The 27,707-nt window shown below is 40.0% G+C and overlaps 1 protein-coding gene across 1 annotated transcript; it reads right to left on the reverse strand.

The window, feature by feature from the left end:
• Positions 1-31: 31 nt before the first annotated feature.
• On the reverse strand, positions 32-27,309 carry Sf3b3 (splicing factor 3b subunit 3; the record flags this gene model as incomplete). Its single annotated transcript, XM_070081875.1, is given in 10 exon segments — positions 32-187; positions 2,743-2,898; positions 6,657-6,840; positions 20,998-21,242; positions 21,860-21,970; positions 23,262-23,368; positions 23,737-23,884; positions 24,730-24,902; positions 26,406-26,576; positions 27,231-27,309. Coding segments are annotated over 10 exon segments (1,530 nt in total), but the record flags the coding sequence as incomplete, so codon positions are not given.
• Positions 27,310-27,707: the final 398 nt, after the last annotated feature.

Below are 27,707 nucleotides of genomic sequence, written 5' to 3' on the forward strand. Positions count from 1 at the left end.
CTTAAGAAAAAATAAAACATAAATTCCTCACATTTGGATCAAGGCTGATGATCCGGACAGTGTTATCTGAGAGGCCGACGGCCAAGAATCTTGACCGCTGCTCCCCGGCAGGCACTCGACCAACCCCCATGCAGATGACGTCGCTCTTCATTTCCTTCCTCTCTGTGTACTCGTTAAGCTGGCCCGTCTGTCAACACAAATTAAAAATAATTACGCATCTTGACACTTTCTCAATGATGTCAAAATATGATAGAAAACCACTTAAATAATATCTCACAGTGATGTGAATTTTTATTTTTTCAACACACTGGCTGTTTCCCACCAATGTAGGATGACCCAAGAAAGAAGAAACACTTTCATCATCACTCACTCCATCCCTGTCTTGCCAGAAGCATGCCGATACTATAGTTCAAAAATACAGTGGACCCCCGCATAACGATTACCTCCAAATGCGACCAATTATGTAAGTGTATTTATGTAAGTGCGTTTGTACGTGTATGTTTGGGGATCTGAAAGGAATAATCTACTTCACAATATTCCTTATGGGAATAAATTCGGTCAGTACTGGCACCTGAACATACTTATAGAGTGAAAAAATATCGTTAACCGGGGGTCCACTGTATGTGGAAATATACAACAGAAACCCACTTAAATATTTCACAATGATGTAAAAATCAATAACATAAAAAATGCTTTAAAAAAACATCATTATCTACCATACGAGTTAATGACATTTTTTTCCAACTTGTTATATAGAGAACCAACCCATACCACTGGTGGGGTTAGAACCCGCGATCAGTCTCAAAACTCCAGACCGTCGCATTAGCCAGTGCTAAAGCGACGATCTGGAGTTTTGAGACTCTCTGATCGTGGGTTCTAACCCCACCCGTGGTATGGTTTGTTTATAATCATGTCATTATGATTTCATGAGTCATTGTTATATAGTAACTGTCAGCCAAATCAACTTATTTAAGACAATCAACCTTCCTCAATCTAAGTTATATAGGTTAATCAACCTTTGACTGAATAGACAGGGAAGAGTGGATTGGCAGTAATGGTGATTGTGGTATACCTGGAGTATACCTGGAAAGGGTCTCAGGGGTCAATGCTCCTGTGGCCCAGTCCATGACCAGGCCTCATGGAGGATCAGGGCCTCCATGAGGCCAGGTTGTTACTGCTGGCTGCAAGTAAACCAACATACAGACCACAGCCCGGCTGGTCAGGTACTGACTTTGTGTGTCTGTCCAGCACCCTCTTGAAGACAACCAGGATAGAAATGAGTGTTTTGCCGTGATAGTGACAATAATGGACATGTCTGCGACACATGGATTTTCTCTGTTGATTCGGCAACAACTGACCCCAGTAGATTTTATGCATTTCTGAAGTCTCTTGTAATAAGGGCTGACCCATATACAATAGTAGCAATATCATGAATTTAACAAACTGTTTATAGTACAGTAAGTCCTCAACTTAAAAACATTGAGAATGTTCTGTATTATGTATAATATCAATATTATATATAATACAAAAGGTTCCCCAATGTATTCCTAAATTGAAGACTTCCTGGATTATGAATATTACACACAATACAGAAGATTCTTAATGTGTTTGTAAGTCGCAGACTTACTGTAACAGAAACCACTTGCCCCCACAAGCTCACACAAGCCTGCTAGATGTTCAAGCCCCCAGCACTCAAAACCTCCCTTTTTAAGTGCTATTTGCTGGAACACGAAACAGATTTATTATTACATTTACCATACAGAAAATGGTAAACCCACGTGGGCAATACGGTAATACAATTTCCTGTCTGCTCATCATGATAGGGACATTACCGTTACAGTCTAACTTTCCATATTTGCTAAATTCATGACGGCAATAGCTTAATCTGCATATCCTAACAGATCAACTGTCCCATCACAAAACTTTGCTTCACCATTGCACAAACACTTACTGAATCTAATTCAAAATAGATGATTGCAATTCATGAGGGCCCCGCTTATACAGCAGGTTAGGTTCCTGGCTATCTCTATAAATTGAAACATAGCCTTATTCCACTTTTAAAATGCATATAAAAGCCTGATGACATGTTTACACTATCATATACTGAGTGAGCAATATAGCTAGACCTAAATAATGTATATACAGTACATTCATTACATACCTTAAAATATTTTTGCCCTAAGCTTATCATAAGTGGTGAATATATTTATTGTACGAAGAGTGACTCATGAAATCGTAATGACACGATTGAAAATAAACCATACCATGGGCGGGGTTCTAGCCCCACCTGTGGTATGGTTTTTTTATTGTAAGAAGCCTGAATAAATGAATAGCTATAATTGAAAACTGTTGAATTAGCAAGACGTTGTAAATAAAGCGCTGTTTAGTGGGGCCTGCCTGTGTCTTAATTTGCATACCATAACAGACCACTTTCTCCATGGGAAAGTGGAACAGAATTCTTCCTCCATAAGCCATGCATGTCGTAAAAGGCGACTAAAATGCCAGGAGCAAGGGGCTAGTAACCCCTTCTCCTATGTACATTACTAAATTTAAGAAGAGAAACTTTGTTTTTCTTTTTAGGTCATGCTGCCTCAGTGAGATATTACCTGGAGTTTACATGGAGAGAGTTCCGGGGGTCAACGCCTCCGCGGCCCGGTTTGTGACCAAGCCTCCTGGTCACACCTGGCCGGTGTTGAAAAAAACAAACCACCCATGTTCCGTCACAAATGCATTAACACTCACCGGATCCATCTCGAAGTAGACGATCTCTCCTCCAGTCAAAGCAATGATGACCTGGCGCTGGTTGAGGGCGCATCTGACAATCGTCTTCTTTCCTGGAGCTTTCCACTCGTTGACGCGCCGATCTGCACGGATGTGGCGGATGCCATCTGGGTAGACCTGCATAGCAACACTTATGAGTGAATTAAGTGAGAGCATTCACTTTTTAATATGGCAAGGCTTCCTGTTTTAGGCCTCGGGATTTATACAACGAGGCTATTGATGGTATGTTTTTATAGATGCCCACTAAAATACCAGTTACCAACTTACACATACAATCTCATGACAAAGATTCTCATGGATCCTCTAACAATGATATTCATGGATCACCTAAGACACTCATGGATCACCTAACAAAGATACTCATGGATCACCTAAGACACTCATGGATCACCTAACAAAGATACTCACGGATCACCTAACAAAGATACTCATGGACCACCTAACAAAGATACTCATGGATCACCTAACAAAGATACTCATGGATCACCTAACAAAGATACTCATGGATCACCTAACAAAGATACTCATGGATCACCTAAGACACTCATGGATCACCTAACAAAGATACTCATGGATCACCTAAGACACTCATGGATCACCTAACAAAGATACTCATGGATCACCTAAGACACTCATGGATCACCTAACAAAGACACTCATGGATCACCTAACAAAGATACTCATGGATCACCTAACAAAGATACTCATGGATCACCTAAGACACTCATGGATCACCTAACAAAGACACTCATGGATCACCTAACAAAGACACTCATGGATCACCTAACAAAGACACTCATGGATCACCTAACAAAGATACTCATGGATCACCTAACAAAGATACTCATGGATCACCTAAGACACTCATGGATCACCTAACAAAGACACTCATGGATCACCTAACAAAGATACTCATGGATCACCTAACAAAGATACTCATGGATCACCTAACAAAGATACTCATGGATCACCTAACAAAGATACTCATGGATCACCTAACAAAGATACTCATGGATCACCTAACAAAGATACTCATGGATCACCTAACAAAGATACTCATGGATCACCTAACAAAGATACTCATGGATCACCTAACAAAGATACTCATGGATCACCTAACAAAGATACTCATGGATCACCTAAGACACTCATGGATCACCTAAGACACTCATGGATCACCTAACAAAGATACTCATGGATCACCTAACAAAGATACTCATGGATCACCTAACAAAGATACTCATGGATCACCTAACAAAGATACTCATGGATCACCTAACAAAGATACTCATGGATCACCTAAGACACTCATGGATCACCTAACAAAGATACTCATGGATCACCTAAGACACTCATGGATCACCTAACAAAGATACTCATGGATCACCTAAGACACTCATGGATCACCTAACAAAGACACTCATGGATCACCTAACAAAGATACTCATGGATCACCTAACAAAGATACTCATGGATCACCTAAGACACTCATGGATCACCTAACAAAGACACTCATGGATCACCTAACAAAGACACTCATGGATCACCTAACAAAGACACTCATGGATCACCTAACAAAGATACTCATGGATCACCTAACAAAGATACTCATGGATCACCTAAGACACTCATGGATCACCTAACAAAGACACTCATGGATCACCTAACAAAGATACTCATGGATCACCTAACAAAGATACTCATGGATCACCTAACAAAGATACTCATGGATCACCTAACAAAGATACTCATGGATCACCTAACAAAGATACTCATGGATCACCTAACAAAGATACTCATGGATCACCTAACAAAGATACTCATGGATCACCTAACAAAGATACTCATGGATCACCTAACAAAGATACTCATGGATCACCTAACAAAGATACTCATGGATCACCTAACAAAGATACTCATGGATCACCTAAGACACTCATGGATCACCTAAGACACTCATGGATCACCTAACAAAGATACTCATGGATCACCTAACAAAGATACTCATGGATCACCTAACAAAGATACTCATGGATCACCTAACAAAGATACTCATGGATCACCTAACAAAGATACTCATGGATCACCTAAGACACTCATGGATCACCTAACAAAGATACTCATGGATCACCTAACAAAGATACTCATGGATCACCTAACAAAGATACTCATGGATCACCTAAGACACTCATGGATCACCTAACAAAGATACTCATGGATCACCTAACAAAGATACTCATGGATCACCTAAGACACTCATGGATCACCTAACAAAGATACTCATGGATCACCTAACAAAGATACTCATGGATCACCTAAGACACTCATGGATCACCTAAGACACTCATGGATCACCTAACAAAGATACTCATGGATCACCTAACAAAGATACTCATGGATCACCTAACAAAGATACTCATGGATCACCTAAGACACTCATGGATCACCTAACAAAGACACTCATGGATCACCTAACAAAGATACTCATGGATCACCTAACAAAGATACTCATGGATCACCTAACAAAGATACTCATGGATCACCTAACAAAGATACTCATGGATCACCTAAGACACTCATGGATCACCTAACAAAGACACTCATGGATCACCTAACAAAGATACTCATGGATCACCTAACAAAGATACTCATGGATCACCTAAGACACTCATGGATCACCTAAGACACTCATGGATCACCTAACAAAGACACTCATGGATCACCTAACAAAGATACTCATGGATCACCTAACAAAGACTCATGGATCACCTAACAAAGATACTCATGGATCACCTAACAAAGACACTCATGGATCACCTAACAAAGATACTCATGGATCACCTAACAAAGACTCATGGATCACCTAACAAAGATACTCATGGATCACCTAACAAAGACTCATGGATCACCTAACAAAGATACTCATGGATCACCTAACAAAGATACTCATGGATCACCTAACAAAGATACTCATGGATCACCTAACAAAGATACTCATGGATCACCTAACAAAGATACTCATGGATCACCTAACAAAGATACTCATGGATCACCTAACAAAGACACTCATGGATCACCTAACAAAGACACTCATGGATCACCTAACAAAGATACTCATGGATCACCTAACAAAGACACTCATGGATCACCTAACAAAGATACTCATGGATCACCTAACAAAGACACTCATGGATCACCTAACAAAGATACTCATGGATCACCTAACAAAGACACTCATGGATCACCTAACAAAGACACTCATGGATCACCTAACAAAAACACTCATGGATCACCTAACAAAGACACTCATGGATCACCTAAGTTACTCATGGATCACCTAACAAAGATACTCATGGATCACCTAACAAAAGTTACTCATGGATCACCTAACAAAGATACTCATGGATCACCTAAGACACTCATGGATCACCTAAGACACTCATGGATCACCTAACAAAGATACTCATGGATCACCTAAGACACTCATGGATCACCTAAGACACTCATGGATCACCTAAGATACTAATGGATCACCTAAGACACTCATGGATCACCTAAGACACTCATGGATCACCTAAGACACTCATGGATCACCTAATAACTATACAGTCCTATAGAGAGAATGGTGAAGATAAGGAAGTCTTGAGGTAATCAGGCCCTCAATTTGAAGTCAATTACATGGACTCCAGGCTGAGGGACTGATTATCTCAAATGCCTGATCTTCAGCATTCTCTGTATTGGACTGATGAAGCCAGTGTGTGGCAAATCATTTCCTCAATAAAGATAACCAAGTGTTGCACATTTGTTTAATTTATCAATTTACTGGTTCTTGGAACCATTTATCTACACAGAGGCAGCCAGGCCAAGAGTCGCACCTGCACCAGTGCGTCGTCACCAAGCTGGGAACAAGCCAGGGTTGGGGTGGTGCCCAGGAAGCCAGAGTCCGTCACTTCCTCTACCGTTTCACCGATGCTCAGCACCAGCGTGGCGTTCACGAAGGACACGATGATGTACGAATCGTACTGATCTGTTGGAAGAACCAGCGCAAATATTAACCCTCTGAACAATGACCCACAATAAAAACTCCAGTGATATACAGGAGGACCTAGCATATACAGTGTTTATTTTCGGTGTTCCATGTTTTCACTGTCTTTCAACTACGTCATTGTTCCACACAACGGTGACAATCACTGGCAGGTGGAACATAATGAACAATGGCTTAATCTGAAGCTAACAAAAACATGGAACACTGAAAAGATGTATATGGAGGGCCCTCCTATATTGCCAACAATGTCAGTACAGTGGTACCTCGGGAAACGAATTTATGTCATTCCAGAAGGCTGTTCGAGTGCCGACGCTGAACGAATTTGTTCCCATAAGGAATAATGTAAATTCGATTAATCTGTTTCAGGCCCCCAAAAATACACTTACAAAAGCACTTACACAATTCTTCGAGTTTTGGGCTGCTCATATCCTGAGGTACCACTGTATATGTATCAATAGAAGAAAACTACCAAATAGTTACAAAAAGATTAATGACAAATAATTTAAATAATCTAGCAGAGTAATATACAATGATCAATTATACAAGTGAACCCATTCATAGAAAAGTAAACGCCAATATACAAATAATCTGCCCATCGGAGAAACAAACGATGACGTTTCAAGTCTGATTTGGACCATTAACTAGCGTGTGTCTAGTCAATGGTCGAAGTCGAACAAAATCATTGTCATAAGTTTTTTCTGCTACGTGCAGGTTATTTGTGTTATTATTCCAGTCACAGTATTGTGCCTTTTTATTCACAACAGAAGATATTAGTAACATATATTTTACCCTCCAATTGAGGTCCTCTTCAACAGACTTGGGAGTCACCTTAAGAAGGCTTCAGTTGTACGACAAAATATCTCAAACTATAAATGAATGGCAATGAACCGACAGTCCTTAAAAAAAAAAATCGTAAAGAAACTTAATAAATACCCCAGTGAATGAAATATCATTTCTCAATTAAAAGGGTTTTGTGTACCTTTTCTTTAAAATATTGAGACGTTGTGTTCATCGTAAACTTTTATATACATACATGTATTCTTTTTTTTTATGTAAAAAGAGCTTTATCATCCTGCCGCTCAAACAAAAATAATCTAGCACTGCCTCACTTCATGCAAGTTTGCTCTCTAATGTCCTATTTTAATCAATAATTCCACATACTGTTTGCAATGTGCTGACACCACGTGATCGTATAACCTAATTCAGGTCTGCATAAATAACTCATTATGATTGTGACCAGATATAAACATATAAATAGTTCATTACCTTCGTAACTTGTTCAGCCATCAAAACTTTGTGTCCCAGTCGCTGGACCCATTATATACCTCTGTAATGTTGACATACAGTCCCTGGACCCATTATGTGCCTCTGCATGTTGAGGTACAGTTCCTAGACCCATTATGTACCTCTGTAATGTTGAGGTACAATCCCTGGACCCATTATGTACTTCTGTAATGTTGAGGTACAGTTCCTAGACCCATTATGTACCTCTGTAACATTGAGGTACAGTTCCTGAATCCATTATGTACCTCTGTAATATTGAGGTACAGTCCCTGGGCCAATTATTATTAACTAACATATGTGATCAGTGTGACTGACAAAGCACAATGGAGATGATGTGTAACTGTCCTGACTGAGCTTAGTACATGTAAACAAACCAGGGAACAGGTGGGGTTTGAAGCCATGGCAAGCAAGTTATAAAACTCCCAGCCAGAGCACGTACCTGGGATTCACCAACAGAGTAATACAAGGGTCACTTATAGTCATACATACTAAATTTTAACTGTGTTAAAAGTGTGAATAATACCAGTATTTAAAAGCCAATAAATGAATACAAGTTAGGGACTTGCTGCCTTCATGCTGGGTAATTATCTGAAGTTTTGCCTCCAGGATAATCAATGCCACACCATCGTAAGTCAAGGAGTACAGTGGACCCCCGGTTAACGATATTTTTTCACTCCAGAAGTATGTTCAGGTGCCAGTACTGACCGAATTTGTTCCCATAAGAAATATTGTGAAGTAGATTAGTCCATTTCAGACCCCCAAACATACACGTATAAACGCACTTACATAAATACACTTACATAATTGGTCACATTTGGAGGTAATCGTTATGCGGGGGTCCACTGTACTTGTAAATACTGCCTGAACTCAGATGGGAATGTTGCAGTTCGGAGTGGCATGTGAAGTGTGATGTCGGTACACTTCTGGCAAGACAGTGATTGAACGAATGAGGGTGAGGGGTGTCTTCATCTTTTCGGGCAACCCTATCTCTGTGGGAGATGTCAAGTGTGCTAAAACACTATACCTCAAGTTAATATCGTGGTCCTATAACGAAGAGAGGGGGGCTTATTGTCATCTAAAGTGCACAATAATGGCCATCTGTAGTGCACAATAATGGTCATCTACAGTGCACAATAATGGCCATCTGTAGTGCACAATAATGGTCATCTACAGTGCACAATAATGGTCCTCTACAGTGCACAATAATGGTCATCTACAGTGCACAATAATGGTCCTCTACAGTGCACATCATTGGTCATATATAATGCACACCATTAGCCATATATATAGTGCACATCATTTATATTGTGCACCAGTGTAAATGCCCTATTAGTGTACCCCTTAACCAAGTGTCCCAGCTAGACATAACTGTTGGGAACACTGTAGAATCTACAAAACAATAATATTCCATCCTATTTTGTCCTTCTTTTAATAACTAACTTATACCTTTCACAAAAAACTCTCCAAAACCTCCAAAAACTCTTTAAAACCCCCCAAAAACTCTCTAAAATCTCCAAAAAACTCTCTAAAACCTCCAAAAAATCTTTAAACCTCCAAAAACTCTCCAAAACCTCCAAAAAACTCTCTAAAACCTCCAAAAACTCTTTAAACCTCCAAAAACTCTCTAACCCTCTAGAAAACCTTCTAAAATCTCTCTAAATCATCTTCAAAACCTCTCTAAAAAGAGGACTTCTATGTTTCCTCGTGAACTGAAGAAACCATACCACGGGCGGGGATAGAACCCGTGATCAGAGTCTCAAAACCCCAGACCGTCGCGAACTGAATGTGACACCTGTGCAATATTTGGTAATGTTTACTGAGGGATGGTTTTGCCAGCCAGCAACTTCTTCAGTCTTTTGCGGAGAACGGCGGAAAGAGAGGTGGTGCTTGAGGTGATCAGTCCCTCAGCCTGGAATCAGTGTGTTCAGTCCATCTATCTTAAAGGAGGCACTTTCTTTAAGACTGATGGATGGCACTTTCTTTAAGATTGATGGATTGAACACATCAACTCCTGAGGGACTGATTACTTCAAACTCCTGCTCTTTTTCCACCATTCTTCTCTGCACTTGACTAAAGAAGCCACTGGCTGGCAGAGCATTTCCTTGAAAAACATTCCCAAATGCCCCACAAGCGACTCGTTCTTCAACTTGGAGGTTTTCTAAGCCATTTATAGCACCTTTGTGAACTGTTGCAGCGACATTACTGTGACGTATTATTCTTGGCTTGATCATTTATGTTCTTGGGTTTAAATATATATTACCTTACAAACAGCTACGTCCTCTTCAATCTGAAAAGAGAGAAAAAAAGGCTGTTTGATAAATATCAAACAACCTTTTAATTAGTACAGATCAAAAACCATTTAAGCCTTAATTAAAATAAGTCACATGAGACTATATATGTAGCGAAGGATTCCTAAGGAACACCTAAATAAATACATACATTGTTTAGTAAAAGGTCACTCATTCAACTAATGGGGCCTTTTACTGTGGCAATGTTTCACTCTCTAGGAGCATTGTCAAGCCATTAAATTCACTCCCGGGGAGTGAAATGCTACCACAATAAAAGGCCCCATTAGTTGTATGTGTGACCTTTTACCTAACATTTTGTTAGTAATTCTACCACAAAAAAAGACCCTCACTAGGGTCTTTTTTTGTTTTTACATGCTAGTCGTCTCCCACTGAGACAGGGTGACCCAAAAAGGCACTTTCACCATCATTCACACTATTGCTGCTGTGCCTGCGTGCCTCCAGCAAGACAGTAATAGTGTGAATGATGGTGAAGTGTTTCTTTTTCGGGTCACCTGGGAGATGACCAGCGTGTAAAAACAAAAAAATCATAATCCTACAGGTGTGGGTCATGAAATAAAATTATGATAAGCCTTGCATTCATTTCAATAATGTTTACATTACACATTCCTCACTATCAACAATAAATTTTGATTAGAATGATTGTATATTCAACATCTACCTGGAGTCTACCTGGAGGGTATTCCAGGGGTCAGTGCCCCTGCGGCCCGGTCCATGACCAGGCCTCCAGGTAGGTCAGGGCCTGATCAACTAGGCTGTTACTGCTGGCCGCACGTAGTCCAACATACGAACTGTAGCCCGGCTGATCCGGCACTGACTTTAAGTATCTGTCCAGCTCCCTCCTGAAGGCAGTCAGGATACGGTATGTTATACCCGGGTATAACTGAAGAAGACTATTTCTAGAAGTATACCTTACTAGGGTTAATTCCATTTCTCACTATTAGGGGCGGGGAAAATCTACGAAGATGAGATGATGAAATTTAAAAAAGAAAATACGTTTCTGCCCACCCTGACCACTGTCAAGTGATTAAATGATTTTTCTGTCAGAAATGGACCATCATTAGATCATGACTTAATAACTGACCACTGTCAAGTAATAAGATGATATTTCTGTCGATACTGGACCATCATTAGGTCAAAACTTAATAATTCATCCAGGATGGACAGAAATGCCTTGCTAAATGTCTTCTCCATATTCTGAGTTAGTAGTGGAAAGATTCACACACTACAACTCTTGCTCGCTGCCATAGCAACACGAATGCCATGGCAAACACTCCTGAACACTGCAAAACACACGTTATCACGACTCACGAAATCATAACACGATTACAAACAAGCCACGGAACAGATGGGGTTTGAACACGCGGTGAGTGAGTACTAAAACTCCAGGCATTAGTAACTGGGCCAGCTGGCTACAATAAAATCCATCTAACTAGGTATATTTATACACCATAAGGAGGTTAGCATGGGCCACCATTGTGATCACAAATGAAAAGTTTTTACAGATGAATCTCTCACCAGTGGCCATGACAAACTCTAGCTCAAGTCCCCTCAAAGCCACTATCATGGCCACTGGGCCAGCTGACCCAGTGGATTATGCATTGGTACAGAATTTTTCAATTCACTTGCCATGGGTTCTAGCCCCACCCATTCAGTGGTTTGTTTTACACACTATCACTTCAAACACACACACGCAGCCACACATACTTGCACTTGTTTAATGTCTATTTTTGTTTTAACATGCTGGCCGTCTCCCACTGAGGCAGGGTGACCCGAAAAAGAAACACTTTCACCATCATTCACACTATCATCGTCTTATCAGACGTGTGCATATATGACAGTTTAGATGTCGCTCCAAACAGCAAATATCCCAAATCCCTTCTTCAGAGTGCAGGCACTGTACTTCCCACCACCAGGACTCAAGTCTGACTAACTGGTTTCCCTGAATCATTTCACAAAATATTACCCAGCACTAGTTATCTTCAATAAACCTGATTTAACCCCATTTACTCCTCTGCCCAAAATGCAATAAATAATTAGTAATTTTCTTTTATGCCTATTATTAAACTAATACATTTAAACTACATTATTTGAATGTCTTTAGAAAATAAAACATTAGTTTCCAGTCACAGCTAGGACACTCAGCTTCCTTTTGTGCATAATATTAATAACTGTTTATCATTTATACTAATGGTACTTATGTCAGCATAGTTGCTGATCCCCCTTACATGTGTTGTATAGCTTAGCTGAGTATCTTAGTACCATCCATATGTTTTATATAGACGATCCCTACTAGGCCTAGTGACTGTATGACGTCACGGGATGCGGCATGAGTGAGTGGGATGCGCTACCTCGCCTTCAGTCCACGCTTAGACATACCAGGCAGCTACAGGCAGGTTGGGCTCCCTTACCATAGTCTGACAATATATAGTGTTACCATCCACAAGTGTGTTTATCTTCAACCATCATATCTCCTTTCGAACCCCCACGACACTTAACCTTTTAATGATTACAGACCCTAACGGACTGTCCAATATGTGCCCATATCCCCTTCACCAGACTCTGGAAATTATCACCATCACCAGTCCTATTAGGCACTCGTATGACTTCTAGTACGTACCAGCACGACTTATGTTAGGTACCAGTATGAATTCCATCAGGTACCAGTAAGACTTCAAAAGATGTCAATATCTTGGTTCATCACCAATAATATTAAGTACCAGCACGACTTATGTTAGGTACCAGTATGAATTCCATCAGGTACCAGTAAGACTTCAAAAGATGTCAATATCTCGGTTCATCACCAATAATATTAAGTACCAGCATGACTTCAAAAGACATCAATAGCCTGGGTTTACTTTACATATGGATAGCTAGCAACCCAACAGCTGATAGTTTATACTAACAACAACTTTTTTAAGTTTCAACAAACCGGCTGTATCCCATGTGGTCCAAAAAGAAAAACGAAAGTTTCTCTTTTTAAATTTAGTAATACGGGTCCACATCCCTTTATCCGAAATAAATTCGAAAAGTTCCAAAAACCAAAGTTTTTTGTGGAGCGTCAGTCACATCCGTGCTGGGTCACGCCGCCACATGGCGGCATTGAGAATCGTTCTGAAGTTCGAAACAATACAGGCCCCAAGGGTTTTGGATAAAGGGATGTGCACCTGTATATACAGGAGAAGGGGTTACTAGCCCCTTGCTCCCGGCATTTCAGTCGCCTCTTATGACACGCATGGCTTACGGAGGAAGGATTCTTCTCCATCATGGAAAAGCAAGGGTTAAACTGTGCCTGGGGAAAGAGAGTTAATCAGGCTTGTTCCACGTAGAAGGTTGCTCCAATTCCTTGAATCAAGAGCCCTTCAACATCAAGACACCCACCTTGAAGGGCAGTCTGGTCAATATAGGTGAGTACTAATAGGAAGTGCATCTGTCTTGTGCTTAACAAAGGTATGAGCCTCCACACATTTTGTGCTGAATGACCCATAGGTTAGTTAGTTTAATATGTTTATTATGCACCCCATACCCATCCTGTGGGCGGTAGTCAAAAGATTACAGAGGTACATAATTGGTCCAGGGACTGGACTCCAAAGTTTTGATAGCTGACCCATAGGGGTTTAGTGCTTAACATGAATTATTATAATTATTAATGGGCAGCATTTAAACAATATCTCTGAATAATCCTAAATTATCTCTGAATAATCCTAAATAATCTCTGAATAATTCACCAAACAATCCTAAATAATCTCAATTATCATTTAAGTTTCAAATTTATCTCACTTATCCCTTGAAATTTTTTTTACCAATAGACCTATATATTTATTTTCAGGAAAGTTGTCTTTAATGATAAAATTCTTGGCAAATGTGTTCATGTTGTATCCAAAATTTATAAGCTAATTTAGTGCACCTTATTATAACATGAGTGGCCCGGTGGCTAAAGCTCCCGCTTCACACACGGAGGGCCCGGGCTCGATTCCCGACGGGTGGAAACATTTCGACATGTTTCCTTACACCTGTTGTCCTGTTCACCTAGCAGCAAATAGGTACCTGGGTGTTAGTCGACTGGTGTGGGTCGCATCCTGGGGGACATGATTAAGGACCCCAATGGAAATAAGTTAGACGCACTGACTTTCTTGGGTTATCCTGGGTGGCTAACCCTCCGGGATTAAAAATCCGAACGAAATCTTAAAATCTCTTAACATTCGTCATTCATATTCCCTTATTGTCTCAACATATTCATTAGGATTTGTTTAGTATATAAATTATTGTCTCAACATATTTCTATACTCTCTCTCTCAACATACTGCTATACTCTCTCTCTCAACATACTACTATACTCTCTCAACATACTACTATACTGTCTCTCTCAACATACTGCTATACTGTCTCTCTCAACATACTGCTATACTGTCTCTCTCAACATACTACTATACTGTCTCTCTCAACATACTACTATACTGTCTCTCAACATACTACTATACTGTCTCTCTCAACATACTACTATACTCTCTCTCTCAACATACTACTATACTCTCTCTCTCAACATACTACTATACTGTCTCTCAACATACTACTATACTGTCTCTCTCAACATACTGCTATACTGTCTCTCTCAACATACTACTATACTGTCTCTCTCAACATACTGCTATACTGTCTCTCTCAACATACTGCTATACTGTCTCTCTCAACATACTACTATACTGTCTCTCTCAACATACTACTATACTGTCTCTCTCAACATACTACTATACTGTCTCTCTCAACATACTACTATACTGTCTCTCAACATACTACTATACTGTCTCTCTCAACATACTGCTATACTGTCTCTCTCAACATACTGCTATACTGTCTCTCTCAACATACTGCTATACTGTCTCTCTCAACATACTGCTATACTGTCTCTCTCAACATACTACTATACTGTCTCTCTCAACATACTACTATACTGTCTCTCTCAACATACTGCTATACTGTCTCTCTCAACATACTGCTATACTGTCTCTCTCAACATACTGCTATACTGTCTCTCTCAACATACTGCTATACTGTCTCTCTCAACATACTACTATACTGTCTCTCTCAACATACTGCTATACTGTCTCTCTCAACATACTGTCTCTCTCAACATACTACTATACTGTCTCTCTCAACATACTACTATACTGTCTCTCTCAACATACTACTATACTGTCTCTCTCAACATACTACTATACTCTCTCTCTCAACATACTACTATACTGTCTCTCTCAACATACTACTATACTGTCTCTCTCAACATACTACTATACTGTCTCTCTCAACATACTACTATACTCTCTCTCTCAACATACTACTATACTGTCTCTCTCAACATACTACTATACTCTCTCTCTCAACATACTACTATACTGTCTCTCTCAACATACTACTATACTGTCTCTCTCAACATACTACTATACTGTCTCTCTCAACATACTACTATACTCTCTCTCTCAACATACTACTATACTGTCTCTCTCAACATACTACTATACTGTCTCTCTCAACATACTACTATACTGTCTCTCTCAACATACTACTATACTGTCTCTCTCAACATACTACTATACTGTCTCTCTCAACATACTACTATACTGTCTCTCTCAACATACTACTATACTGTCTCTCTCAACATACTACTATACTGTCTCTCTCAACATACTACTATACTGTCTCTCTCAACATACTACTATACTGTCTCTCTCAACATACTACTATACTGTCTCTCTCAACATACTACTATACTCTCTCTCTCAACATACTACTATACTCTCTCTCTCTCAACATACTACTATACTCTTTCTTTCAACATACTACTATACTCTCTCTCTCAACATACTACTATACTCTCTCTCTCAACATACTACTATACTCTTTCTTTCAACATACTACTATACTCTCTCTCTCAACATACTACTATACTCTCTCTCTCAACATACTACTATACTCTCTCTCTCAACATACTACTATACTCTCTCTCTCAACATACTACTATACTGTCTCTCTCAACATACTACTATACTCTCTCTCTCAACATACTACTATACTCTCTCTCTCAACATACTACTATACTCTCTCTCTCAACATACTACTATACTCTCTCTCTCAACATACTACTATACTCTCTCTCTCAACATACTACATACTACTATACTCTCTCTCTCAACATACTACTATACTCTCTCTCTACTATACTACTCTCTCTCTCAACATACTACTATACTCTCTCTCTCAACATACTACTATACTGTCTCTCTCATAACTATACTACATACTACTATACTCTCTCTCTCAACATACTACTATACTGTCTCTCTCAACATACTACTATACTGTCTCTCTCAACATACTACTATACTCTCTCTCTCAACATACTGCTATACTGTCTCTCTCAACATACTACTATACTGTCTCTCTCAACATACTACTATACTGTCTCTCTCAACATACTACTATACTCTCTCTCTCAACATACTACTATACTGTCTCTCTCAACATACTACTATACTGTCTCTCTCAACATACTACTATACTGTCTCTCTCAACATACTACTATACTCTCTCTCTCAACATACTACTATACTGTCTCTCTCAACATACTACCGTACTCTCTCTCTCAACATACTACTATACTCTCTCTCTCAACATACTACTATACTGTCTCTCTCAACATACTACTATACTGTCTCTCTCAACATACTACTATACTCTCTCTCTCAACATACTACTATACTCTCTCTCTCAACATACTACTATACTCTTTCTCTCAACATATTTCTAGTCTAAACACATTCCCTTAGGATTTGTTTAGTACATAAATCAATGTAATAAAATGAAAAGGGATTAAATATCATCAAGGTTGACATTTCAGTGCACTTGGCAAAAAAGAAAAGAAAAACGGCATAGAAGTAAGTCAAAAGATAATTGTGAAGAAAACACTTGCATAATTGAGAGAAACATCTCCACAAAGATACGTCTGAGTGAAACATCTCCACAAAGATACGTCTGAGTGAAACATCTCCACAAAGATACGTCTGAGTGAAACATCTCCACAAAGATACGTCTGAGTGAAACATCTCCACAAAGATACGTCTGAGTGAAACATCTCCACAAAGATACGTCTGAGTGAAACATCTCCACAAAGATACGTCTGAGTGAAACATCTCCACAAAGATACGTCTGAGTGAAACATCTCCACAAAGATATGTCTGAGTGAAACATCTCCACAAAGATACGTCTGAGAGAAACATCTCCACAAAGATACGTCTGAGAGAAACATCTCCACAAAGATACGTCTGAGAGAAACATCTCCACAAAGATACGTCTGAGAGAAACATCTCCACAAAGATACGTCTGAGAGAAACATCTCCACAAAGATACGTCTGAGAGAATTAACCCTTTCAGGGTCCAAGGCCAAAATCGGAAGGGGTGTCCCAGTGTCCAAGAAATTTTGAAAAAAAAAAAAAAGATTATTTTTCCTTACAGAATTAAAGAGTATATTTTTGTGAAGGTAATAAAACAAAAACAAAAAATTCTGATTGGTACTTACCGAGATACAGTGCCAAGAAGTTGACCCAAAATGACCGGGTGGTGGCAACTTCGACGATTTCCACATACACGCATTACTTTATTTTACGTTTTTTATAGTTTTTCTTTTCTTTTATAATTTTTTCTTTTCCTACTAACATCTGGGGATTGAGAGGCCAATACTGTATATAATGTATATATATAAACTCACTGTATTGAACACAATAACTGCACTAAAGTTATTATCATATTATTGTTTACCACTTTTGTTTATTACAATAAACATGCACAAATCTTGTATAATACTAATGTTCTATCATATATTTACATATTTACAATCACTGGACATGTTTTTAGAACTGCTGGAGCTTGTGGAACTCCTTGAAACAAGGCACCATGCACAGAGGTACCTTACATTCCTCGCACATAAACCGAGTGTCTTTGCGTCTTTGTTGCGGTCGTTTTGTTTGTGCACAGACAATGCATCTCTTCTGAGCAAATTTTTTTTTAGTTGCAGGAAGCTGTATTATGAAATGATCACTTTCCCTCCTCAAACGCTTGGGTATATCCAGAGGAGTTCGAGGACCTTGTTGTATAGCAGGTGTTGTTACCTGGTACTTCATTATAAGTTGTCTGACAACAGACAAACAAAATTCACCATACGGTGGTCTGTTGCCAGTCTTCACTTGGTACGTATTATATGCATTGAGCATTGAAATGTCCATGAGATGGAAGAAAAGTTTCATGTACCACTTGTAACTCTTACGAACACAATCAACAAAGCCAATCTGCATGTCACATTTGTCAACCAAGCGCATGTTTTGTGTATAATCAATCACTGTCACTGGTTTTCGAATATGTTCATTAGTCATTCTATCAACTTTGCCACTGTCTTGCATTTCGTTACGGTGAATGGTTGTCAACAATGTGACATCTCGTTTGTCATGCCACCGTAATGCCATGATGTCATTGGCAGTAAACACCTGCACCTCATCACCACGAGCACCTGCGTTGAACCTGGGCATATATTTACGATTAGAACGCACTGTGCCACACACATCTGTCTTGTTCACTCGCAAGAAATCACTGAGTAAAGGGCTTGTGTACCAGTTATCGGTATATAATGTATGCCCCTTACCAAGATAAGGTGCCATCATGCTTCTCACTACGTCACCTGAGATACCCAATAACATCCTGGTATCTTTCAATGTTTTACTTCCCGTGTATACAACAATATCCAATACCAGGCCACTGTCACAGTCACAGAGTACAAACAGTTTTATACCAAAGCGTTTCCTCTTGCTCGGTATATACTGCTTGAATGACAGTCTACCTTTGAACAAAATCAAAGACTCGTCAATTACAAGATTCTTGAATGGATAAAAGTACATGTTGAACTTTTGTTTGAGATACATAAAAACATTTCTAATCTTGTATAACCTGTCACTTCTGTCAGGCCTGGTTTTGTCAGAGAAGTGCAACATACGTAACAGTAAGATAAACCTGTTCACTGGGATGATTTCACTGAAGACCGGGGTAGAAATTAGCCGATCTGTGGACCAGTATGCTTTTATATTATGCTTATAGACATGAGGCATAAGCATTATTGTTGCAAAAAGCAAATACATTTCTGCAACAGTCGTCTCTTTCCACCGGTGTAGTCTTGACTGTGGTGATATGATCGTATTTGCCATGGTGTACTCAAAATACTTGTTACTTTCCCTGACAATAGTTTCTATCAAGGGCTGGTCAAAGAATAATTCAAAGAATTCCAGTTCATTGGCAGTGGTTCCAAGGGGACAAGTTGGTAGAATTCCACTTTGAGAGTTATCAAACTGGTGGGGCTTGGGAACAAAATTGAGATTTTGCTGCCAATCCCAGATACTGTTTGCTGGTGGATACTGGACATCATAGGCTGGTTGTGCGGGTAGTTGTGGTTGTGGTGGGCTGGTGGCTGACGTTCCGGTTTGTCCTTGAACTGAGGAGTCAGCAGCGTGGGTCCCAGCCTGGGCTGGTGAGTCACGCATGGCCGTGGCACTACCATCACCACTACCACCATCTACTGATGCCTGTGGTCTATCCATGCCAAGTGTAGCCACATCATCCTCACTTTCACTGTCTATTCCTGGTGTAGGGCCACGGGATGTACTCCAGGATGTACTCCATCCCCTGGGCACTGCATAGGGAACACTACCCAAGTGCATGCAGAGGTGTATATACCGACGCTTCACTGGTGAATATGTTTCCTCACTATCACTACTCGAATGATCGTCAAGAGCAATAAAATCACAATCCACGTCACTATCATCATCATTACTGAAGTCAGAGGCCTGGCCACGCGAAAATAATAGTTTTCTCTTGCGATGAGGTACAACTGACCGTGACTGAGGAGTGCCCACACCAGAGGTAGAAGGTTGAGGATCGTCAGGGTTTTCTGCACTATTATCGATATCCTGGTCATTCCTTTCGGTCACTAACTGATCAAAGCCAAAGAATTCGTCTTCATTTCCACTTCCATCAGAGTCAGAACTATCAGATAGGAAGAGGAGAGTCCCAATTTTCCTTGGAGTGAGAGCTGCCTTGCGATGAGGCATGGTGAACAAAGGTAACTGAGCCGGCGTTCCTACAATGTTATGCAGGCACCTAGAATTTTTGTTTATGGCGCACACACACCACACAGACCCGTTCTCTCACATGTAGGCCTACCAGCCTTTTCGCGCTAAATTTGACACCGCTAGAATTTTGGCGTAGATCTACGGTTTGGACCCTGAACGTAAAGCCGTAGATCTACGGCACGGACCCTGAAAGGGTTAAATCATAGCCAGGAATTTTTATTCTGAACATACCGGCCATCTCCCACCGAGGCAGGGTGGGAACATAAGAAAGGAGAAACACTGCAGTTGGCCTACTGGCCCATACTAGGCAGGTCCTTTTCAAACCCAAACATAAGTTACACACACACACACACACACACACATGCAAACCACATGTCACACACACTTACAAACACCACAAGCCACACACACTTACGAACACAAGTCACACACACAAACACCACAAGTCACATTCACACACCCACACATACAAATGCAACTTACAAACACCCACACATACAAACACTCACTACTCACCTGATAAAGATAATGGTTACCAAACTCCGAGGCAACAAAGAGGAAGCCAGTTTTGAGAACACACATGGCCGTCGCCGGCGGAACGGTGTCGAAATATTTCAGCTTGATCTCCGTCACAACATCCTCGTCCGTTTCTAGAGTAATCTGAAAAGCGTTTTGAGTATAATTTTCCTTCTTTTTGCATGTTTTTTATAGAGCACATGTTCGACTCCTACTGAGATAGGGTGACCCACCCCTCAAAAAAATTGAAGAAGAAAATACAGTGGTACCTTGGGATACGAACAGCTCAAAACTCAAACAATTATTCAAGTGTATTTATGTAAGTGCTTTTGTAAGTGTATTTTTGGGGGTCTGAAATAGATTAATCTAATTTACATTATTCCTTATGGGAACAAATTCGTTCGGTATCAGCACTCGAACAGCCTTCTGGAATGAATTAAGTTCATATCCCGAGGTACCACTGTACAGTGGACCCCCGCATAACGATTACCTCCGAATGCGACCAATTATGTAAGTGTATTTAAGTAAGTGCGTTTGTATGTGTATGTTTGGGGGTCTGAAATGGACTAATCTACTTCACAATATTTCTTATGGGAACAAATTCGGTCAGTACTGGCACCTGAACATACTTCTGGAGTGAAAAAATATCGTTAACCGGGGGTCCACTGTATATTCATTATGGCTCAGTTAATAGCTGTTTTCCCAGAAGTGTGCAGATATCACAGTTTATATAATCTTCTGTACATGTGGCCAAACCTCACCTTGAAGATGTCACCCTGCTCTGTCTGGGCAAGGAAAAAGAACATGGAGCGAGTTTTGTGGGTGGCGGCGCAGATGAAGATCATTCCTCGCTCCGGGTCATCAAGATCATTCTGCAGTGTAGTTGACATCACATTAAAAAACACATCAAGGCCATTCTGCAACACAGCTGACATCACATTAAAAAATGTAAATCAGCCATTTTTTTTTAAACGAATTGGCCATCTCCCACCAAGGCAGGGTGCCAAAAAAACAAAAAAACTTTCAACATCACTCACTCCATCACTGTCTCATCAGAGGGGGGAACCCGATACTACAGCTCAAAACTGCACCAGGGCTCAAACCTATATACACTTATAAATTAAGCCTACTGAGCTAGGCCCCAGGCTACTGGTAACTGATTGAAAGCTTCTTCGAGGTAGGCCTCACCTGCTTTACCTGAGAATTTGCAGTTATAGGCCTACATGATAAACCAAAAAGTGATTTCCTTGTAAATTAAGAAAATTTAAAATAAAGATACCTTACTAGAACAAGAGTGTATGTGAACAAACTACCACAACTCACGAAATCATAATGACACGAATGCAAACCAGCCACAGGACAGAGAGGGTTTGAACTCATGGCAAGCGAGTGGTAAAGAACCACTGGGCCAGCTGGCTACAACATGATTCATCCAACTAGGTATATTTATACATCATAAGGAGGTCAGCATATAGGTAGTAGGTTGGTAGACAGCAACCGCCCAGGGAGGTACTACCGTCCTGCCAAGTGAGTGTAAAACGAAAGCCTGTAATTGTTTTACATGATGGTAGGATTGCTGGTGTCCTTTTTTCTGTCTCATGAACATGCAAGATTTCAGGTACGTCTTGCTACTTCTACTTACACTTAGGTCACACTACACATACATGTACAAGCACATATATGCACACCCCTCTGGGTTTTCTTCTATTTTCTTTCTAGTTCTTATTCTTGTTTATTTCCTCTTATCTCCATGGGGAAGTGGAACAGAATTCTTCCTCCGTAAGCCATGCGTGTTGTAAGAGGCAACTAAAATGCCGGGAGCAAGGGGCTAGTAACCTCTTCTCCTGTATATATTACTAAATGTAAAAGGAGAAACTTTCGTTTTTCCTTTTGGGCCACCCCGCCTTGGTGGGATACAGCCGGTGTGTTGAAAGAAGAAAGAAAGAAGGAGGTCAGCATGGGCCACCACTGTGACCACAAGTTTTTACAGATGAATCTCCTGCCAGCATGGCTGTAACAACTCCAGCTCAAGTCCCCTCAAAGCCATCATCATGGCCACTGGGCCAGCTTGCCCTGTGGTTAATGCACTGGCCTATAGTTTTACGAGTCACTAGCCAAGGGTTCAAACCCCATCTAAGTGTACAAGGACTGGCGAGGCCATACCCTTCTGCGAGGTATGGGACAACGGATATCTGGCTGGTCGCCCAAGTTCTTGTAGGTTATGTAGTTCTCTGAACACACTAACACGCCAGATGGCCCATCATTACCACCTGAAAAAGAAAGTCTAGTAGGTAAGTTTCTAAACAAGGATCTTATGAAAAATATGTAACAAAAAAAAAAAAACTTTTTTTAACACTCAAAACAATAACAATATCCACGGTTTTCTAGCAATACTCTTGGCACTTAATATTTCACAATACACAAATAACCCACACGTACAAAAAAGAAGCTTATGACAACATTTTGGTCTCACTTGGACCACTGATTAATCACAATGACTAGTTAATGGTCAAAGTTTGACCAAAAGGTTGCCATAAGTTTCTCCTATGTGCGGGTTATGTGCATATTGTTACATTTACAGTATTATACGTTATAGAGAAATATATGGGTGCACATGACTGTGTCAGCGTTTCGTTACCTGGAACAGAGATGAGAAAGTTTGCGTGTTCCTCCAGAGGTTCGTGATATTTCCTGACAACATGATTGAGTCCGAGATCCAGTTCATAGAAGGTGAGAGTCTGCTGCGTCCTGTGTACGGCCTCTCCTGTAGGATCCGTGTCAGCTTCCTGTGAATCACAGCAAATTATTCAATCAGTCCCTCAGCCAAGGTTGAGGGACTGATTACCTCATCTTTTGTATATAGTTCTACTGTCTTCCAATTATGCCCTCGAAATTTGTATTGATAAAGCCACTGGACGGCAAAACGTCTACATAAAGATAACCAGATGTTGTTCATGTATTTGATTTATGTGTGTATTGTTCCAGTCAGAGTATTGTGACTTTTTCTTCTGTCTACACAGAATACTATATCACTGTTTTACCCCCAAGCATACATAGTGTTTCTTTTATTTTGTGAGTGAAATGATTCTCTTAACTACAATGATTATTACAAGAAAATTAGACACAAGACAACTGACGAGTAATGTAAGTTACTAATACATTTTATCACTTTAAAGGACTCACCTCATGGTCATCATCTCCAGGCTGAGGGACTGACCAATACATTTTATCATCTTAAAGGACTCACCTCACGGTCGTCATCTCCAGGCTGAGGGACTGACCAATACATTTTATCATCTTAAAGGACTCGCCTCACGGTCGTCATCTCCAGGCTGAGGGACTGACCAATACATTTTATCATCTTAAAGGACTCACCTCACGGTCATCATCTCCAGGCTGAGGGACTGACCAATACATTTTATCATCTTAAAGGACTCGCCTCACGGTCGTCATCTCCAGGCTGAGGGACTGACCAATACATTTTATCATCTTAAAGGACTCGCCTCACGGTCGTCATCTCCAGGCTGAGGGACTGACCAATACATTTTATCATCTTAAAGGACTCGCCTCACGGTCGTCATCTCCAGGCTGAGGGACTGACCAATACATTTTATCATCTTAAAGGACTCACCTCATAGTCAATCTCTAAGCAAGCAAATAAGGGGTTTTCAAAGCCAACATCGACTCCAACAGTGTGATACACAAGAGTGTTGCTTTTATGAGCCTCTAACGGTGAAGAAATGGTGAGTCTTGCTGCGGCGTCTCTGTTCAGGATGTACACCAGCTTCTGTTTCTCAACGGCACCTGTGGAGTGATTAACGCTAAAATTAGAGTGAGAGACACTTGTGCAGCATTTGGGAATCTTTATTAACCCTTTGACTGTTTTCGACGTATAAATACGTCTTACGAGCCAATGTTTCTGACGTATATATACTCATTAATTCTAGTGGCTTCAAATCAAGCGGGAGAAAGCTGGTAGGCCCACATGTGAGAGAATGGGTCTGTGTGGTCAGTGTGCACCACATAAAAAAAATCCTGCAGCACACATTGCGTAATGAGAAAAAAAAAACTGATCGTTTTTTTGGAATAAAACGCCGACTTTGAGGTGTATTTTCGTATAGTATTCATCGTTGTATTCGCGTTTTCATGGTCTTAGGTGATAAAATGGAAAACATATTACAGAAATAGAGATGATTTTCATTACTTTGACGATGAAAACGACCTTGAAACTGAGCTCAAAGTAGCGGAAATGTTCGATTTTTACCATTGTTCAGGAGTAAATAAATCACACCACACGTCCAATACACGTCAACTGGGGAGTCTAATATTCTTTCACTAGTGCACTGATATTATTTATACCATTTTTACAATAATGCAGTAGTCTGCATAACAGTAAATTTTGTATTTTTTTGTATGAATAAAAAATCAAAATAGAAAGCAATAATAACATAAGAGGGGCCTAGAGATGTGACTAATGAACAGAGCATATGTTATTTTAGTGCCACGAATGTCTACCTTGTTTATCCTGGACCCTATTTTGAAATTGGCATCTTTTTTAGTTTGCGTGAAATTGGCCAAATTGCCAATTTCTGACCACCATATTGGGTAGTCCAAATTAGTAAATGGGAGGTTTCTTGTACTCAGCTGATAGATAAAATGGAGTTCTAAAGAAATAGCTATGAGTTTGGTCAACTGGAACAATGGAATTGGCTGAAAATAGGGCTCAAAGTCGGCGAAATCGCTGATACGCATATGTCGCCGAGACCGCTAACTTCGCGGGAGCATAATTCCATGAGTTTTCGACCAAATTTCGAACTTTTGGTGTCATTACCATCGGGAAAAGATTCTCTATCATTTCATAAGAAAAAATAATTTTTTTTTTTTTTCAAAAATTGAGCGACATAGAATGACAGTTTCAGAAAGGGGCCTGAAACAGTCAAAGGGTTAAGGAAACATTTCACCAGCCAGTGGCTTCTTCAGTCCGATATGGAGAAGAACGGTGAAAGATGAGGAGGAGAATGAGGTAATCAGTCCTTCAGCCTGGAGTCAATGTGTTCAGTCCATCAGTCTTAAGAAACACATCGACTCTAGGCTGAGGGATTGATTACCTCATTCTCCTTCTCATCTTTCGCCATTCTCTGTATCGGGCTGAAGAAGCCACTGGTTGACTTATTCTTGGATTAGAAAGAGATACAGCGTCTGTAAGAAGAACCATGCGAAATGTCAATGGCACACACTATGTATTCGATACCAAGTATCTCACCCACTTTACTAATGTATAACTGGACAATCACTACAAGATCTCACCAATCATAACAGCCCTGCCCTTGGGGTCAATGGCCAGATACTGCCCAGGGACAATCCGTCGACATCCACTCTTCCCGAAGGTCTCCATATGGATTCTCTCGAACTGGTTCTTGGCCTGGTTGTACTCCAAGATGGTGATGCGACCAGAGTCGGACCCAACAACAACATAATCTGCAAAAGAGTAAGAATATCAAAAACTGAAATACAGTGGACCCCCGGTTAACGATATTTTTTCACTCCAGAAGTATGTTCAGGTGCCAGTACTGACCGAATTTGTTCCCATAAGGAATATTGTGAAGTAGATTAGTCCATTTCAGACCCCCAAACATACACGTACAAACGCACTTACATAAATACACTTGCATAATTGGTCGCATTCAGAGGTGATCGTTATGCGGGGGTCCACTGTACTACCTTTGAAGAGCTTTGAGTTTCACTACTCTTGGAGCCCGGCCATGGGCCAGGCTCGTCTGGTGCTTGCCTGGTCAACCAGGCTGTTGCTGCTGGAAGCCAAATGCATAAAAGAACAAAAAAAATCACAGTCTCTGACTTACAAACACATTGAAAATCTTCTGTACCGTGTATATCATGTTTATTATATGTATTATTATATGTATTATTATATGTATTATTATATGTATTATTATATGTATTATTATATGTATTATTATATGTATTATTATATGTATTATTATATGTATTATTATATGTATTATTATATGTATTATTATATGTATTATTATATGTATTATTATACACAATACAGGAGGTCCTCAAGGTGTTTGCAAGTCAAGGACTTCCTGTATTATCTTCATCAACGCTTACCTTTATTTCCGCCGGTTAACCTGAAGGACATCAACGAGCGGATCACTCCAAATATATCAGTCGTCAGGATGGTGTGAACCTGCAAAAAACAAAAAAAAGTTAATGCAATATCAATACTTATTTTGTTAACAAGACTAAAAGATCCTCATTGTTGGGCCTATAAAATTAATAATATCATGGAAGAATTTTATGAAGAAAAAAAATTGATAAGAAATACTGAATACTTTTCCATTTTTAGAAAAACGAGACTAAATCATATGATTCTGGTTGTCTCCCACCAAGGCAGAGTGACCCAAAAAAGAAACACTCTCTCCATCATTCACACTATTACTGTCTTGCCAGAGGCACACAGATACAGGGCAAAAAATGGTTATAATTATTACTATAATTTTTTAAAGAATTGATGAGGGAAAAAGAGTGAGTGGTGCACTTAGGAGTCTGTGGAGACAAAGAACTTTGTCCTTGGAGGCAAAGAGG

The sequence above is a fragment of the Cherax quadricarinatus genome, unplaced genomic scaffold (genome assembly GCF_038502225.1).
Source record: "Cherax quadricarinatus isolate ZL_2023a unplaced genomic scaffold, ASM3850222v1 Contig4757, whole genome shotgun sequence".
Classification (NCBI taxonomy): Eukaryota; Metazoa; Arthropoda; class Malacostraca; order Decapoda; family Parastacidae; genus Cherax; species Cherax quadricarinatus.